Source organism: Bombyx mandarina, chromosome 07, assembly GCF_030267445.1.
Source record: "Bombyx mandarina strain Sakado chromosome 07, ASM3026744v2".
NCBI classification, from domain to species: Eukaryota; Metazoa; Arthropoda; class Insecta; order Lepidoptera; family Bombycidae; genus Bombyx; species Bombyx mandarina.
This window is the reverse complement of record NC_143214.1, coordinates 10,453,840-10,469,997: the sequence shown is the minus strand read 5'-3', so window position 1 is coordinate 10,469,997 and position 16,158 is coordinate 10,453,840. Positions and strand designations below refer to the sequence as shown.

The 16,158-nt window shown below is 37.3% G+C and overlaps 2 protein-coding genes across 2 annotated transcripts in view; both read left to right on the top strand.

Annotated features, from left to right (window-relative positions):
- LOC114239313 (atrial natriuretic peptide receptor 1) overlaps positions 1-5,808 on the top strand; it is a 112,437-nt gene extending 106,629 nt beyond the window's left edge. Inside the window, exons 5-6 of the mRNA XM_028169464.2 lie at positions 4,896-5,101; positions 5,514-5,808. Coding sequence (XP_028025265.2) covers positions 4,896-5,101; positions 5,514-5,563 — 256 coding nt within the window. The 3' untranslated portion in view covers positions 5,564-5,808. The remainder of the gene's footprint in view (positions 1-4,895; positions 5,102-5,513) is intronic.
- Fbxl7 (F-box and leucine-rich repeat protein 7) overlaps positions 1-16,158 on the top strand; it is a 308,189-nt gene that overhangs the window by 196,230 nt on the left and 95,801 nt on the right. The window lies entirely within an intron of this gene.

The following is a 16,158-nucleotide window of genomic DNA, read 5'->3' as shown; positions in this document are numbered from 1 at the left end:
AATAGGGTCAGATTTCAATAAAAATAGAAAAAAAAAACTCATTACGCAGTGGCTTGACTTTTCTCCTTACGGTAGCCACTCGTCATCAGCTGGGCCGTATGCTTGTGTATCTGGAAGGATAATAAAATGAAATTTAATTTGAAATTGAATTTTATTTGGAAAAATTACAGTCCAGATGTTGTGATCTGAAAAAAAAAACATTCAAATTTTTTTTTTTTTATATGTAACTCAAACCCTTATTTACCTTTGTCAAGATTGATTGTCGTTTCTACGAGAAAGGGGTTAGAGTATTCGCGACACGCAGACAATAACGCATTAGTATTGTCCTGAAGGATCCAGAACACAAAAATTGGCATAACGGCTGCGCGTACATTACAAGCCGTCCAGTATAATCATCCAAAGGCGTGTGAGAATAAACTTACGTCACTCGTGGGTAACGGTAGCCGCTCAGTCGATGATGTAGTGGTGGTCACTAAAATCCCCAATAATCTCGACGTTCCTTAATCGGACTGGTGAGACCATGGGCGCGTCGCCATTGAAAAATCCATGGCCCAAACAGCAAGCTATATGAAACACGAGATACGACGTCAGTACCTAAATCTTTTGACTTGACGCAGAGCCGAACTCTGAATCAAAGCAGCGTAGTAAATTGTCTACGGCAAGACCAAGGAAGCGATCGTAGTACACAGATGATTTTGCTTCCAATAATTTCCGCGTCTTCGCTAATTGAATTTGAATATTTCCGTTATCGCCTTCCAATTACGGCCCTGCACAGAAGCGACAAGGCCACCTCTGTCCCTATATATAAATTAGGAAAGGTCAAAAGCGTGTGCAAATGACACCCGGAAAAATATCCCGAATTTAACATTAAAACACTTTGTGCTCGTATTATTAAATTCGCTGTGTCTAAATTCAAAGAGAAAAGTCGCAGTGAAAATACGACATTTCCGTGTTATACGAATACAAACCACCTTGGCACAGATCACCATGGGCTGTATTAAGTTGGTTATAGCGTACCGCCCCACCCCATCTGATCCGGTGGGGGTCGTAAAATTAGTACCCAGGGTAATGCGATGTTCAATCGAGATGTACTTACTATATATATATATATTTTTTCCTTTTTATACGTCATCCGTTTTTTGTTCTATGCAGACCGCATTTTATAATCACACTAAAATTAACAATTTCAAATATCACTATTTTTTTTTCGTTTTTCATAAAAAAATATTTTTTTATTGCCTTTGTAGGCAGACGAGCATACGGCCCACCTGATGGTGAGTGGTTACCGTCGCCCATGGACTTCAGCAATGCCAGGGGCAGAGCCAAGCCGCTGCCTACCGCTAATAATTAATATTAATGATGACGCAAAGTTATTGATCACAGCATACATTAGTGCGCCCGCGGCTTCTTGCCCTCTCGCTGACAATTGTAAAATAATAAAATCGATTAAAGAAATCGATAAATTCTTCTCTAAATAATAAAATCGATAAATTCCTCTTTTCACTGATTCTATTGCTTCAATGGATCGATACTGCTATTCTGCCCAATTCTTTCACAGGCCAGTCCGGTGTTATATTATTAGTATAGTAGTAGTATAGTACAGTACAATTGAGACTTCACGATGGCCCACGGGAACCATTTCAAACCATTCATTAACAATGAAAACCTAATTAGTTGCTAGTTAAGGACGAGTTTGGAATGCCAAAGTTCCCACCCAGTCAATCCCAAATATCAATCTCATATCCCAAATCAAATTCCAAATAAATACATTATCTGTTTGATACATGAAACTTCCATATTGCTATTTCTATATGCGCAGTTTTGGGTTTATGTATTTTATGTATTTGCAACTTATTTTTAATAATATTAATAATACTACTGAATAAAATAATAATGATTAATCGCTCTCGTGATAAAAAAAAACGAATATCATATAATCATTAATGATACTTTTCATTACTGGTGGTAGGAGATCTTGTGAATCCGCACGGGTACGAACCACCACCCTCCATATTTCTACCGTGAACCAGTAATGCGTTTAGGTTTGAAGGGTGGGCAGCCGTTGTACTCTAAAAACCAAAACCTTAGAAGCCGTGAGCTCTTCCACCCATTTCAGCAATAAAACAATTTAGAGAAAACTAATCATTAATTATTAATATACATTTAATAATTGCTTAAAAGTTTTTATGTAAATTCAGAATAAGCACTAAGAACCGATACTTTTGAGCTTTTAAAAAAACACAATCCACTTCTCCCGTTATTACAAGCCTTAAGTTTTCGGGGAAGTTATAAATTATCTGTAAAACTTCTCTATTGGAGTTTTATTACGCTGTTTAAAATTCAAATCTGTGTATTCGAACTCAGGACGTATCGGTTTTTGGAAAGTTTGAAAGAACGAAAATGTCTTTTGAATACAATTTGAATAAATTATTCCAAGCTATTTAAGAAATAAAAAACCGCTTCCTCTTTTTTTTAAATATGTTAATAATGAATGCAGTGATGGGACTATGTATATTATTTATATCGGTTTTCGCGATACGAACACAAAATTTAATATCTATACTAATATTATAAAGCTAAAGAGTTTGTTTGTTTGAACGCGCTAAGCTCAGGAACTACTGGTACGATTTGAAAAATTCTTTCAGTGTTAGATAGCCCATTTATTGAAGAAGGCTATAGGCTATATAACATCATGAGACCGATACAAGTGGAGCACCAATAAAGAATGTATCAAAATATTTTCACTTTCTACTTAAATGAAGTGGGGGGTAAAATTTAGCGTTATGCCAAAGTAACTATTCCACGCGGACGGAGTCACAGGCAAAAGCTAGCTAGTAATTTAATATAATTATTCGACATCTTGTTAAACAGCTCTGTTATCGAGAACATGTACATAGGTCCTAATTAAACAAACTATCAGACTTAACGACGGTGATTCTGCGTGTAAAGAAACGCATATCTTGTAGATTTTGCTACATAGCATGCAATGAAAACTATAGACAATTTGGCAGAAACGCCAAGAGCGAAGTTGTGTGAATTGTTTTATTTTGTCTGTTTAGTGTTTTTTCAGGTTTTAATGTGTAATAACGGTGGTTTATTAACACATTTAGTATCTGTGAAAGTGCACAGATATGGGAAAATCAAACAAAGCCACTGGACGTAGATTCTCGGTATATTTCAAAAAGTCCACTGTAAAAGTCTAAGAGTAAATAACCAACATTTTACTGAGATAATATAATATTTCATCCCATCTCATTTCATTTAATTTCATCTCAATTGAGTCATTTCTCAAATTAATCAACTTTATTTCATTTCGCGCAATATCATTTTCCTTGAAAGAGAGTAGAATATACACACGAAAGATTAGGCTGTATAGTCTGATAACCTCCTTTCCACTGTGGTAGGACCTCTTGTGAGTTCGCGCGGGTGGGTACCACCACCCTGCCTATTTCTGCCGTAAAGCAGTAATGCGTTTCGGTTTGAAGGGTGGGGCAGCCGTTGTAACTATACTTGAGACCTTAGAATTTATATCTCAAGGTGGGTGGCGCATTTACGTTGTGGATGTCTATGGGCTCCAGTAACCACTTAACACCAGATGGCTGTGAGCTCGTCCACCCATCTAAGAAATAAATAAAAAAAACTTGGAAAAATGGAACTACTCCTACTACTAGTGTAAAATAAAATGTCAAAATGGAACTTTTTTAACATTAATTTTATCGTGTCAGGTGTTACTGGCAACTTTAAAAAAAAAAACTAAAAGAGTATTGACTAATTTTTTTGATTACTGTCTTAATACACGTGTAGTTCCTAAAGATGAAATGGCAATAGCATTCCGTCTCAATATCAATCGTAACTGATGTTTTAGCGTCATTATCGCTATTAATATAAAGCGTATTGGCAAGTCCCCTGGTAATTACATACCCGATCCTGTGGACCGAATGGTAAACAGTCGACGTCGCCCTAAAAAAGTCATTACGGATCCTCCCGATCCATTAACGGTGCTTTTAGGTACATCAAGCACCGGTCACCGTCTCCGCCGAACCCGTCGCTTGCGACGAAGGGCTCGACGAGTAAATTAACCCATAGACACAGCCTACTGAGTTTCTCACCGGATCTTCTCAGTGGGTCGCGTTTCCGATCCGGTGGTAGATTCCGCGAAGCACTGCTTTTGCTAAGGTCAGTGTTAACAACACTTCCGGTTTGAGCCTCGAGAGTTCACCTACACGCTAGAGTGAAGCTGAAATAACCTCTAAAGGCAGCATATATCAGCATAGGCAGGGGAAAAAAAAGACAAGTCCCCCCACTCCACCACCCGTGACGTTGACCTGGTATACCTATGCAATTATTTTGTATGCACCGCGGAAAAATCGATTTCCATCTTATTCAATTTGTAAACTCACTCTAATCTCAATTGAATCGGAAAATGGACCTCTCTAAAGAGAAATGCGATTTTCGATGTCAATGTAACTAAACGCCATTTTATATTAAATTTGGGCGCGAACTGTGAAGTCGTTTGGGGAAGTAAACGATTCTGTAATACCCTAATATATTGGGGTGTATCTTCAGCCCTATTGAGTTAGGATGTTGCGGAGTTTTCTATCAGGGTGTGACATTTACCAAAGCTGTATTATTTCTGCTTGAAAAAACAATCCAGGATTTCCGTTTGAAAAATGTAACGTGTGGATTTGGGTTTACTGAAGTAATGGCTGAAAACGGCGCACACAAAGAAATTGAGAACTTTGAAATTAAATAATAGCATTTAGAATTTTTTTATTAATGAACAACATAGTATATATATTTATTTAACACGGTAAAGGTATAATGTAATTGTATATTTGGCACAAGTTTGAATTCACTTGCTTTGCTAACACGCTTTTTATTTCCACGCCATCTAGTTTCGGGTGGCGGCAACTGCTTCTAATCAACGAACCCGAAGCGCAAGTGTATGTTGGCGGGAAATCGACATGTCATCTCATGATGAAGTCTCTCGCGAATTTTCTAAAGAGAGAAGAAATCATCTACAGTCCCTGGGACACCACGTCGAACGGTGGATTAAATTATACAGAGAACTTGAAATTGTATCTGGGAAATAAGTATGCAAGTAAGTGTTTTTTTTAATTAAAATTGTGTCCTGAGACCTAAATGTTGTGTGCGATAAGTTTGAGAAAATAGTTCGTAAGGTTTTTTATAGACGGCGCTGAATTCAAATAAGTGATTTTACGTGAATTCATAATCAGGAACAGTGTGCTATGTGCGAGTTTTTTAATTTCTCGATCGCGTAAAAGTTAACTCAAATTTGTTGTTTGTTTGTTTCAATTCCATACAAATTTGAGTTAACTTTTACGCTGTCGAGTAGTTGAAAAAAACTCGCACTAAGCACACAGTCTATCCTACAAAATCTTCTCACTAAAAAGTTTTATTTACAAACAATTGAACCACAATAAATTCCATTTACCATCTTGTATTTGAACTACCCGGCAATAGATGGCACTACTTAAATTGTTGTTTGACAGATTCGGTTGGGCGCGAGCGGTTATTTTATATGAGACCCCTGCCTATTTGAGCATTGTGGGTGGGGATGGTGGATATTTACTCGCCTCCAACATCCATACGTTCATGATTGCCACGGGCATTGACGTTTTCGGTTGGGAATTGCAAAGACATCAGACTTACGAGGACATGTTGGTACAAATAGTTGGAAATAATTACGCAAGTGAGTTAGATTTGATCGGGTGTTTGCTTTTAGTGATATCGAGGTTTGGGATTTTAAACACCTATACCACACTATTTATTATGGTAGGGCGACTAACATCACTTAAATTTTATCGAGTTACAAAAAAATAAAGGCTGATTTACATAAAAGATTTTTTATAAATATAGGTCGGAGCAAACACGCGCGTATCAGTATTCCCAAAGACACAGCCCACTGGGTCTCCCGCGGGATCTTCTCAGTGGATCCCGATTCCGATCCGGTGGTAGATTCTGCGAAGCACTGTTCTTGCTAGAGCTACTGTTGGCAAATTCTTGGAGATTGAGCCCATGAGCTGACCTGCCCGTCCTGGTGTAGCTGGAATAGGTTCTTAGGCTACCAGCGAATAGGTAGGGGAAAAAATGTCGGTATTATTTTTTTTTATTTTTTTTATTGCTTAGATGGGTAGACGAGCTCACAGCTCATCTGGGATTAAGTGTTTACTGGAGCCCATAGATATCCACAACGTAAATGCGCCACCCGGCACCCACCTTGAGGTATAAGTTCTAAAGTCTCAAGTATACTTACAACGGCTGCCCCACCCTTCAAACCGAAACGCATTACTGCTTCACGGCAGAAATAGGCAGCGTGGTGGTACCCAACCGTGCGGACTCACAAGAGGTCCTACCACCAGTAATTACGCAAATTATAATTTTGCGGGTTTCATTTTTATTACACGATGTTATTCCTTCACCGTGGAAGTCAATCGTGAACATACAGACAGACATATACAGATTGTCCGAAATACGTACTTAACACAAGTTCACGAATGACTTTCACTCTAGAGGAATAAATAATAACATGTAATAAACATAAAAAAAAACTCTGCAAAAATTATATTTTAAAATCACTAGAATTTTAAGTCGAAACAGTATTGCGTTTTGGTTTGATGTGTGGGATAGACAAAGACCTCATGTCTCAAAAGTACAGTAGTTGCGCGCGTTCATATGGTGATCGTTACACCTAAGACCAGACGGGCCTTTAGCTCGTTTATCTGTCTATGCAACGATTTTTATCACCCCTAGTAAATGAAAACGGTAATTTGTACATTGAAAATGCGATTAGTATCGCTACTAATTATCACCTTCTCGACGTTTCGAGATCGAAGCGAGTTTCTTTCGTGTGAACGAACGCGATAAAAAACGCGCAGATTCGAAACTCTCGTGTAAACCAGCCTTTATTTGGTCCGCCATGATGAAACTAAAACTAAGACTTTGTAAGTATGTATAAAAACAAAATGGCCGAACTGTTAAATTTTTCGCACGTGTTCCCACCGTTTTCTTCACAGGGTTTTCATAATTTTTTTTTGGTGCTTTTATTGAAAACCCACCCAAAATACTCGTTGCACGTAATTATCACATGGTTTTGTACGTTTCACGGATTCACTAAATATTAATGCAGTTTTATTTCCGACTAGCGACCCGCCCTGGCTTCGCTTCGGAAACATTAAATTTTATTATTGATAGCCGAGTCCCGCGATGTTACGCTGCGGGACGAAGTTGGTCTAAAAAAAGTAGCCTAAATTACTCCTTATATCATTAGCTACCTATCAGTGAAGGTCTCGTCAAAATCGGTCCAGCCGTTCCAGGGATTAGCCGGAACAAACAGATGATGTATGTACCATATGCATGGAGTAAAAAGTGACTATTTCAATATTACAAACAGACACTCCAATTTTATTTATATGTATAGATGTATAGATTTATCCGATGCTACGATTGATTGGCAACGACCTTTGTGGCGTAATATTGTTTGTGTTTTACTTATACCTAAAATCTGCTGTAACAAGAAATACTATAGAACGGACGTATTAATAGACGTAAAAATAATCATGTGATGTTTTTCGCAATCCGTGAACATCATTTAAAACTACTTCTACTATCTACTCATCATTTCCTGCCCTTCTCCCAGTCACCTGGGGTCGGCGCAACATGTTTTCTCCTTCCATACTCTTCTATCATATACCATTTCTTCGCTCACTCCCCTCTTACCCATATCGTCTTTCACACAATCCATCAATTTCTTCTTAGGTCTACCTCTTCCTCTTCCTCTATACTTCTACTATCTACTATCACTAGTTAAAGCGCGCGGTTTTCATTCACTGTAACAACTAGCTATTTTGTTTGTTTGTGAGAGACACGTTAAAGAGACACGAAAATACAACATTATTGTTGAAGACTTAATTAGCTTTTTGACATAATTTTCGTTGTGTCTAGATAATAAGAAATATAATATAGAAGATATAGCTTTATTGTTAAAGAAGATTATTATGTATTATTTAATAGAATATCGAGTTAGAAGAAAGGGCTAAATTTTTATTAATGTTCAGTTTCTGAACGTAAAAATGTCAGCTAGCGAAATCCGCCATGACATCAAATATCCTTTTAAATCCATCCGCCAAGAGCAACGCATTAATTTTCTTAATTTAAGTCGTTAACTTTTTGTTCTTGGCGGTGAAGGAATAACGTCGTGTAATAAAAATCAAACCCGCAAAATTATAATTTGCGTAATCACTAGTGGTAGGACCTCTTGGAAGTCCGCACGGGTAGGTACCACCACCCCGCCTATTTCCGCCGTGAAGCAGTAATGCGTTTCGGTTCGAAGGGTGGGGTAGCCGTTGTAACTATACTGAGACCTTAGAACTTATAACTCAAGGTGGGTGGCGCATTTACGTTGTAGATGTCTATGGGTTCCAGTAACCACTTAACACCAGGTGGGCTGTGAGCTCGTCCACCGATCTAAGAAAAAAAAAAAAAAAAACATCCGACAAGACACGTCTTTACGGACGTAAGGACGTGTCTAGTGCGTCGACGGTGATTGGCTCCTGCGTGGGCAGGAGTTGAGGAGTAGTCAGCGGCGGTAACGATAAGGCGATAATCTTGAAGCATCATAGCCTTATAGAAGTACCGTTCCGACGCTGATTTCAGGTGTTTCCTGATCGATTCGAAGCCTAGGTCGTCGTGTAGGGAACAATTATGTGTTGTTTGCTTTTTATTTAGAATAGCAGTTTTTGTTTAGACAAGTGGTTATGGGAGACCTTAGACATGAATAATGAACAGATTGTGGGCGTTTTCATCCACAATCACAATATGCAAGTCCTAAAACGCGAATAAACATAATTGTCGTCATAATAAAATTATTTTCAATAAAAAAAAACACTGTCGCATCTGAAATTATTAAACACATTGAAATGAAATATTCAAATGGATTCTGGGAATAACTTTTTCAAGCACCACGTTCTTCAATAACAATGGCCATTGTTGATAAGAAATATAATATAAATATAACACTTAATTTATATTAATTCTAAAAATGAAACAAAATTTTCGTAGAATTATGTTTCGGACATCGATTATGAATATTATAGGTGGCCATGAGCTCGTTTGTCCAGTTGGGTTGCGTGGATAAGCAATTAATAAGTAGACATTACATAGATAAATGTATATAAGTATAGACAGACATATTTCTGGCGTAAAAACGTGGTTTAACGTCGATATGCCCAAATTTCCTATTGTATCGGTGTTCCATATCATTACCTCGGCCTTTCCACCTATCGGCGTGTTTCGCCTCATTTGCACCTCATACTGTTTGAGGTCGATTTATTTAGCTTTAACCAAGAGAAAGACAACGATCCCACTATTTGAGCTAGTTTCAATATTGCGTTTTTTTAATAGATTTTTATGGAACTTGGGAAGTTTGTACATATGTTAAGGTCACGATCTTAATTAGAATGGCTTCCTCTTGTCCTAGGTAGTTAAATTTATGGTAAAGATGACCAACGAATTCTAAGATATGCTCTTTAACTGTCTTGTATGATGACAGTCCATTTAGAACGTGATTGTTGAATTCAGGGTTGAACAAAGTAACTCCTCAACGCCTAGCAGCATACACTTCGAATTCATCATAAGGATACTGCTTTAAAAAAAACCAAATTAAAATAGGTTATTTTGATACTTGAGTCTGTCATTGAGGTCTTTAATGTTGTTTTAAGTGGTCACGTGAGTACAGCGCTGACAAGGTAGGCAGCAGCTTGGCTCTGCCCTGATTTTGCTGATGCTTATGAGTGACGGTAAGCATTCACCATCAGATGGGGAGCTTACCCGTCTGCCCATGAGGGCAATAAAAAAAAGGAGAGATTTCAAAGAGAAAGATTCCAGGAGATTCCAAAATAAAATTACGCATTTACGTTGTAGATGCCTATGGGCTCCAGTAACCACTTAACACCAGGTGGGCTGTGAGCTCGTACACTCATCTAAGCAATAAAAAAAAAAAAAATGTGTGCAATTCACACGTGGTAGAAGTGAAACCTTCCAAAATTAAAATACAATTATCCTAAACGTCTTAAGTATATGTAAAATTTTGTCATTAGTAAATAATTGTAAGGTAGCGCCCTCTGTGAATTGATATTTTAATTTCACGTATAATCCTAAATTAAAATTCACTACAAGAGCTTTCATACACACGTTAGTATTAAAAAATCTCACAGATGGCGCTGTATTAAATAGTATGTATATTTCTGTCTCATTCTTTGCTGGCTTCATCCTACACATTTTTGTATTTGTGTCTCTTACCTGTCGTTTTTTCCGTTGCATCCGGTTTGAAATCACAACGATTCTAAAGAAGTTTTCACTTCAAAAAAGAGTTTATCCACTGTTCTCCGTCAAGAACAACCTTCAAATCACGGTTTCAAGTTTACAAGTCACACGATACTCGCCCACGAGCGGTTGGAATTCCCGATGAAATTGTCCAAGTAAACTTTATCCAACTAAGTGGATAGATAAAGCTCACCTCATTAATGTAATCACGGACCTAATCTTACAGAATTGGGCTATAAAAACTTATAGTCCCAAGACATTCGAGGAGAATAGGATGTTGTCGTTTTACTCTGAAAATTATCATTGTTTATGGGTGAATTGTTAACTCTTTTTTTATTGCTTATCTGGGTGAAGGAGCTCACGGCCCACCTGGGGTTAAGTGGTAAGCCCATAGACATCTACAATGCGAGTGCCGTCAGCCACTTCGGGGCAGAGTTCTAAGGTCTCAAGTTTTTACAGTAACAACGGTTGCCTCACCCTTCAAACCAAAACACTGGTGGTAGGACCTCTTGTTAGTCCGCACGGGTAGGTACCACCGTTCTGCCTATTTCTGCCGTGAAGCAGTAATGCGTTTCAGTTTGAATGGTGGGGCAACCGTTGTAACTATATTGAGACCTTAGAATTTATATTTCAAGCTGGGTGGGCTGTGAGCTCGTCCACCCACGTAAGCAATAAAAAAAATGTCAGTTGCTATGTATGTGAAATTGATGTTTCGTATTTCCTATTGGTCCGAGATTATTTTAGTTAAAATACCTCGCCCGTCCGCGAATTATAGACAAAAAATTATATACACGAATATTAAAAATTTTAATATCTTTCAATATGAATTTCAACGGTAATGACTGATAAATCATTTTAAAACTGATAATTTAATATTACGGAACGAAAATCGGGTTTTACGATGGAGGCAAACGGTATTTTGATAATAATGCGTCTTACAGCTTTACAATACACAGTTTTATTAGTCAATAAATCAAAACACGTGCAATCTAACAAGAACTGTTGTTTGTTAATAAATTATTATTACTAGAGGTCCCGCAGTAGTCGAAATTCGACTATAATTAATTGGAATTGTAAGTTTGTACACTATTATGATTATATTTTATACTTCTATAATCACAAATTTCGCCAAGGCTACACTATGAAAAAATATTAATAAAGACAAACAATATTTAATCTATTCTCAATTTGACCACAGACGTCAAGAACAAAAGTTTGATAATAAATAGTATGCGTGCGTGTGTGCGTCAAATACATGGTATGTAGTGTGCGTAATGTTTTCTTTATTGATTTAATGTATCTTTTATGCATTATTTAAAAAAAATATTAGCATTATGCACTTCTTCTCTATATTCTCTATAAGTTTAAAAAAATTTCATACACCGCTGTCCGCGCAATTTTCGTAAAAAGGGATACAAAGGTTTTGCTTTACGTATTAATATATAGATCTTTTCATAATTAAAACTAATTTTACTTTTTTTTTTTGCTTAGATGACTGGACGGGCTTACGACCCGCCTGGTGTTCAGTGGTTACCGGAGCCCATAGACATCTACGACGTAAATGAAGCCCACTTACTCGCCAACCCAAAAAAAAAAATGTAAGCTTAGCATACCGAGCTATCGTACCTGCTTAGTAGAAAATCTTTGCGTTACGAACTATAGTGTCTGTTTCCTATTGGTTAGATAGATATCTAGTGATGGCGAAAGGTGGACAAAGTTATTTGCTTTATAGTGATTATGGGCTATGATATATATATTTTTTATTGCTTAGATGGGTGGACGAGCTCACCTGGTGTTAAGGTTAAGCGGTTACTGGAGCCTATAGACATCCACAACGTAAATGCGCCACCCACCTTGAGATATCAGTTCTAAGGTCTCACCCATTATAGTTAGTTACAACAGCCCCACCCTTCAAACCGAAACGCATATTTATTACACGATGTTATTCCTTCACCCTGGAAGTCAATCGTGAACATTTTTTAAGTACGTATTTCATTGGAAAAATTGGTACTCGCCTGCGGGATTCGAACACCGTTGCATCGCTAAATACGAATGCACCGGACGTCTTATCCTTTAGGCCACGACGACTTAAAATACGCCGGGTCTACCCATGCGTTTATAAAATAGATCATCTAGCATTATCCAAAACTGTATTTCTGTTTTCAAATGCCCAAAATCACGAATTACATTTGTGATTGGCATTGTTCACGCTAACTCGGGCGGAGCAAGGAAATTGGATACTTTAGTCTTTGAGGGGCTTTTAAGCTGTACGATTTTTGGGATGTAGTCAAAAAGAATCATACGAAATCGTGTCGGGAGAATCCGAAATCGAGTTTTTGCTGCCCCCACTGCCAAAAATACCTCCACTGAAATTCTTTTACTTCTAATATTTTATTATACAGTTTATAATATAAAATATTAAGAAAAAAACAATAACAATTACATACATTACATAAATTGACGGGGATCATCACTGAGCTTGACACGTCCACGTTGAAACTCAGCAAAACCAGCGATAAATTGTGCTTTTGGATGGGGCTTCATCACTAAATGCAGAAATCATCCGGTCAACATACTGTTTTTGTGTTAAACCACTTCGAAAGTCATAATAAATCATCGCTCTTGAATTTTCTCGAGTCAATTCCATTTTCTCAACGACTAAACAAGTTTGACAAAACCTCGTGACAAGACCGAGAATATTTTTTTAAATAAATAAATGGTATTCGATTTTTAAAACCAAGGAGTTTTCAATTAAAAAGATTTTAATATGACAGGAACAGTGGAAATATTCCATTCCCGATACTTTTAGTGCAGCCCTCGTAATGTGAAATAACTAATATTTGTACATTTCTTTAGCTATCTTTAACCAATAGATTCACATGGTTTTTATACGAATACAATTTTTATTTTGGAATCTCTTGGAATCTCTCGTTTTTTTATTGCCCTTATAGGCAGGCGAGCATACAGCCCACCTGAAAGTGGCTACCGTCGCCTATAGACTTCAGCAATGCCAGGGACAGAACCAAGCCGCTACCTACCGCTTAATAATCTTCACAAGACTCGTTTGAAGAAGGACATGTCATAGCGCTCGGGAAATAACGTGAAGGGGAGCTCATTCCAAAGACGGATGGTAGGTGGCAAAAAAGATCTCTGGAAATGCACTGTGGAAGAACTCCAGGTAATATGAATGAACTCTACTCCGGTGGCCTAATCCTTTTTAGTCGAATACAATTTTTATTTTGGAATCTTTAATAAGGATGGTTTTTGTTAGTGTATACTGTCTAGATACGATTTCTAAATCAGAAGCAATGATGTACAAAACATAAGATTTGCAAATGCTTCCCCATCATGTTATAGTTGAGGAAATATCCCTTAATTGCAATTGGCTAGGGCATCATATATAAGATCATGTGTCAATGTACAACAAAATAGTAAAGAAACTAATTGACTCAATGGTGCAGTAGATAGCGGACCTAGCTGTTGTGCCCAGGGTCCTGGGTTCTATTCCCGCAAATGGCAAATATTGTGTAATGAGTTTGTTTGCTCTTTGTCTGGATGGTTATTATTTTTTTAATTTTTTTATTGCTTAAATGGGTGGACGAGCTCACAGCCCTCCTGGTGTTAAGTGGTTACTGGAGCCCATAGATATCTACAACGTAAATGCGCCACCCACCTTGAGATCTAAGTTCTAAGGTCTCAAGTATAGTTACAACAGCTGCCCCACCCTTCAAACATTACTGCTTCACAGCAGAAATAGGCAGGGTGGTGGTACCTACCTATATATGTACTTAAACGTATATAGGTATGTTTATCAGTCTTTGATACCCATAACGGGAGTTCTAAATTAGGATCGGGTGACGGTGCGTAATTTGTGCCCAATTATTATTATTGTTATTTTAATAATACATATTATTACCTACACTTGTTGGTGGTACAATCCGGGATATTATACTGTGAAGCGATATGCGCTTAGATTTGTGAGTGGGATAAATATTATCGGATCCAATAAGACATTATGCCTTGTGTTTACCGATCGATTCATGCTAATGCAAATTCAATGTGAATGCCCCATTCTCACAAAAGTCAAAAGCATAAATGGGCACTAATTTAAAAACATTGATAGTGTTTAGTAATAAATGTTTATTAATTTTAGTTATTTATCAATAAAAACGCTTACAAAAAAAAACTGCTTAACATTTCTAAAGTTTTACAGACGAATTTCGATATAATTTTTTACAATATGTTACAACATGTTTGACAAGAATGTAGTTTTTAGTAGTCGATGTTGCTATGTAAGTTTTTTTGTTATTGTGTCGAATTTTCTTGAAATCGTTTGATTATAAATTGTAATGTTTATTTTATACTAGTTGACTCGGTAGACTTCGTAGTGCCTCAATCGATAAACAAAAGACCTAAACTTTTTTATAAAATAAACTTAAAACAAACAAAAGGGATCCGTCCGACGGGGGACACATCAAAGGGAAAACAAAATGGTTATTTTTATTTAATTCCGAGCGTTTTCGTATTTATCTAACTTTTAAACCTTTTCTGGACTTTCACAAATAATTCAAGATCAAAATTAGCCAAATCGGTCCAGTCGTTCTCGAGTTTTAGCGAGACTAACGAACAGCAATTCATTTTTATATACTTATATATAAATTTATAGATTTATTAGTCACCTTGAGACATGCATCGAAGTTTCTAGTTAGTTGTTGAGACGACTGCCCTATCCTTCAACACGACTACTTCACGCTATAAATAGGCGTTATGTTCGTACCTACCCTTACAATATCACAATACGCTTTAAGGCTTTGTCAAACAGAACGCGTAATTAGCGCGCGTCAGAGCGCTACGCTATGACGCCGAGATGTGATGTACTACTGTGGTAACATACCGTCACACAGAGTGCCAGCGCTATAGCGCTTATAGCTATAGCGTTCTGTTTGACGAAGCCTTTAAGCCTTCGTCAAACAGAACGCGTAAGTAGCGCGCTTCAGAGCGCTAAACTGACGCCGCGCTATGACGCCGAGATGTGTTGCAATACTATAGTAACATATCGTCAAACAGAGCCCCAGCGCTATAAGTACGCAGCGCTCTGTCGCGGCGTTAGGCCGCTTTGACGTCAGGCGTTGTAATTATTTACAAATTTTATTTTAGCGTCCGAGTGAATGTGTATTAAAATACTAGATAATGCCCGAAAAAATGATATAAATTGTTAGAAAATACCCATGCTTATACAATGCCACATCTGAATCACTCGATTTCTTAATACTTTTAAATTTTCACACTGCTATCGAAAGGCACTATGATTTGGCGAATGCGTTGCGTCAAGGAGCGTTAGACTCATCTAGTCAATTTGTGTGACATGAAAAGAGCGCGACGTTAAGTACGCGGCGCTAAGTACGCGTTCTGTTTGACGAAGGCTTTACTCCATACGTTTTAACGGCGATAATCGCGTCCGATATAAAATCGTATGATGTGAAAGGCGCCCTTATTTTTCTTCTGATTAAATTCTTTGTTACAATCCCGTGGTAGCTGACGTTGGACGATTATTCCTCGTTTTGAATGAGATTTTTATTTTCTTTTATCTCTTACTTTCGAATTATATACCCTGAGAATTATTGGCGTGAGCTAAACGAATAATATAAAGACTGATGAAATGAAAAGTTGTACATTTGCTTCCAAAGTTACAATTTGAAAAAAAAAAAAACTTCGCGAATCCCTTGCTCACTATACATATAAAGTAAGTCAAAGAAGTTATTGGGTTGGAGTTTTTTTTTGTTTGATTTTTGAAGTGAAAACTTTTTAGTCGGA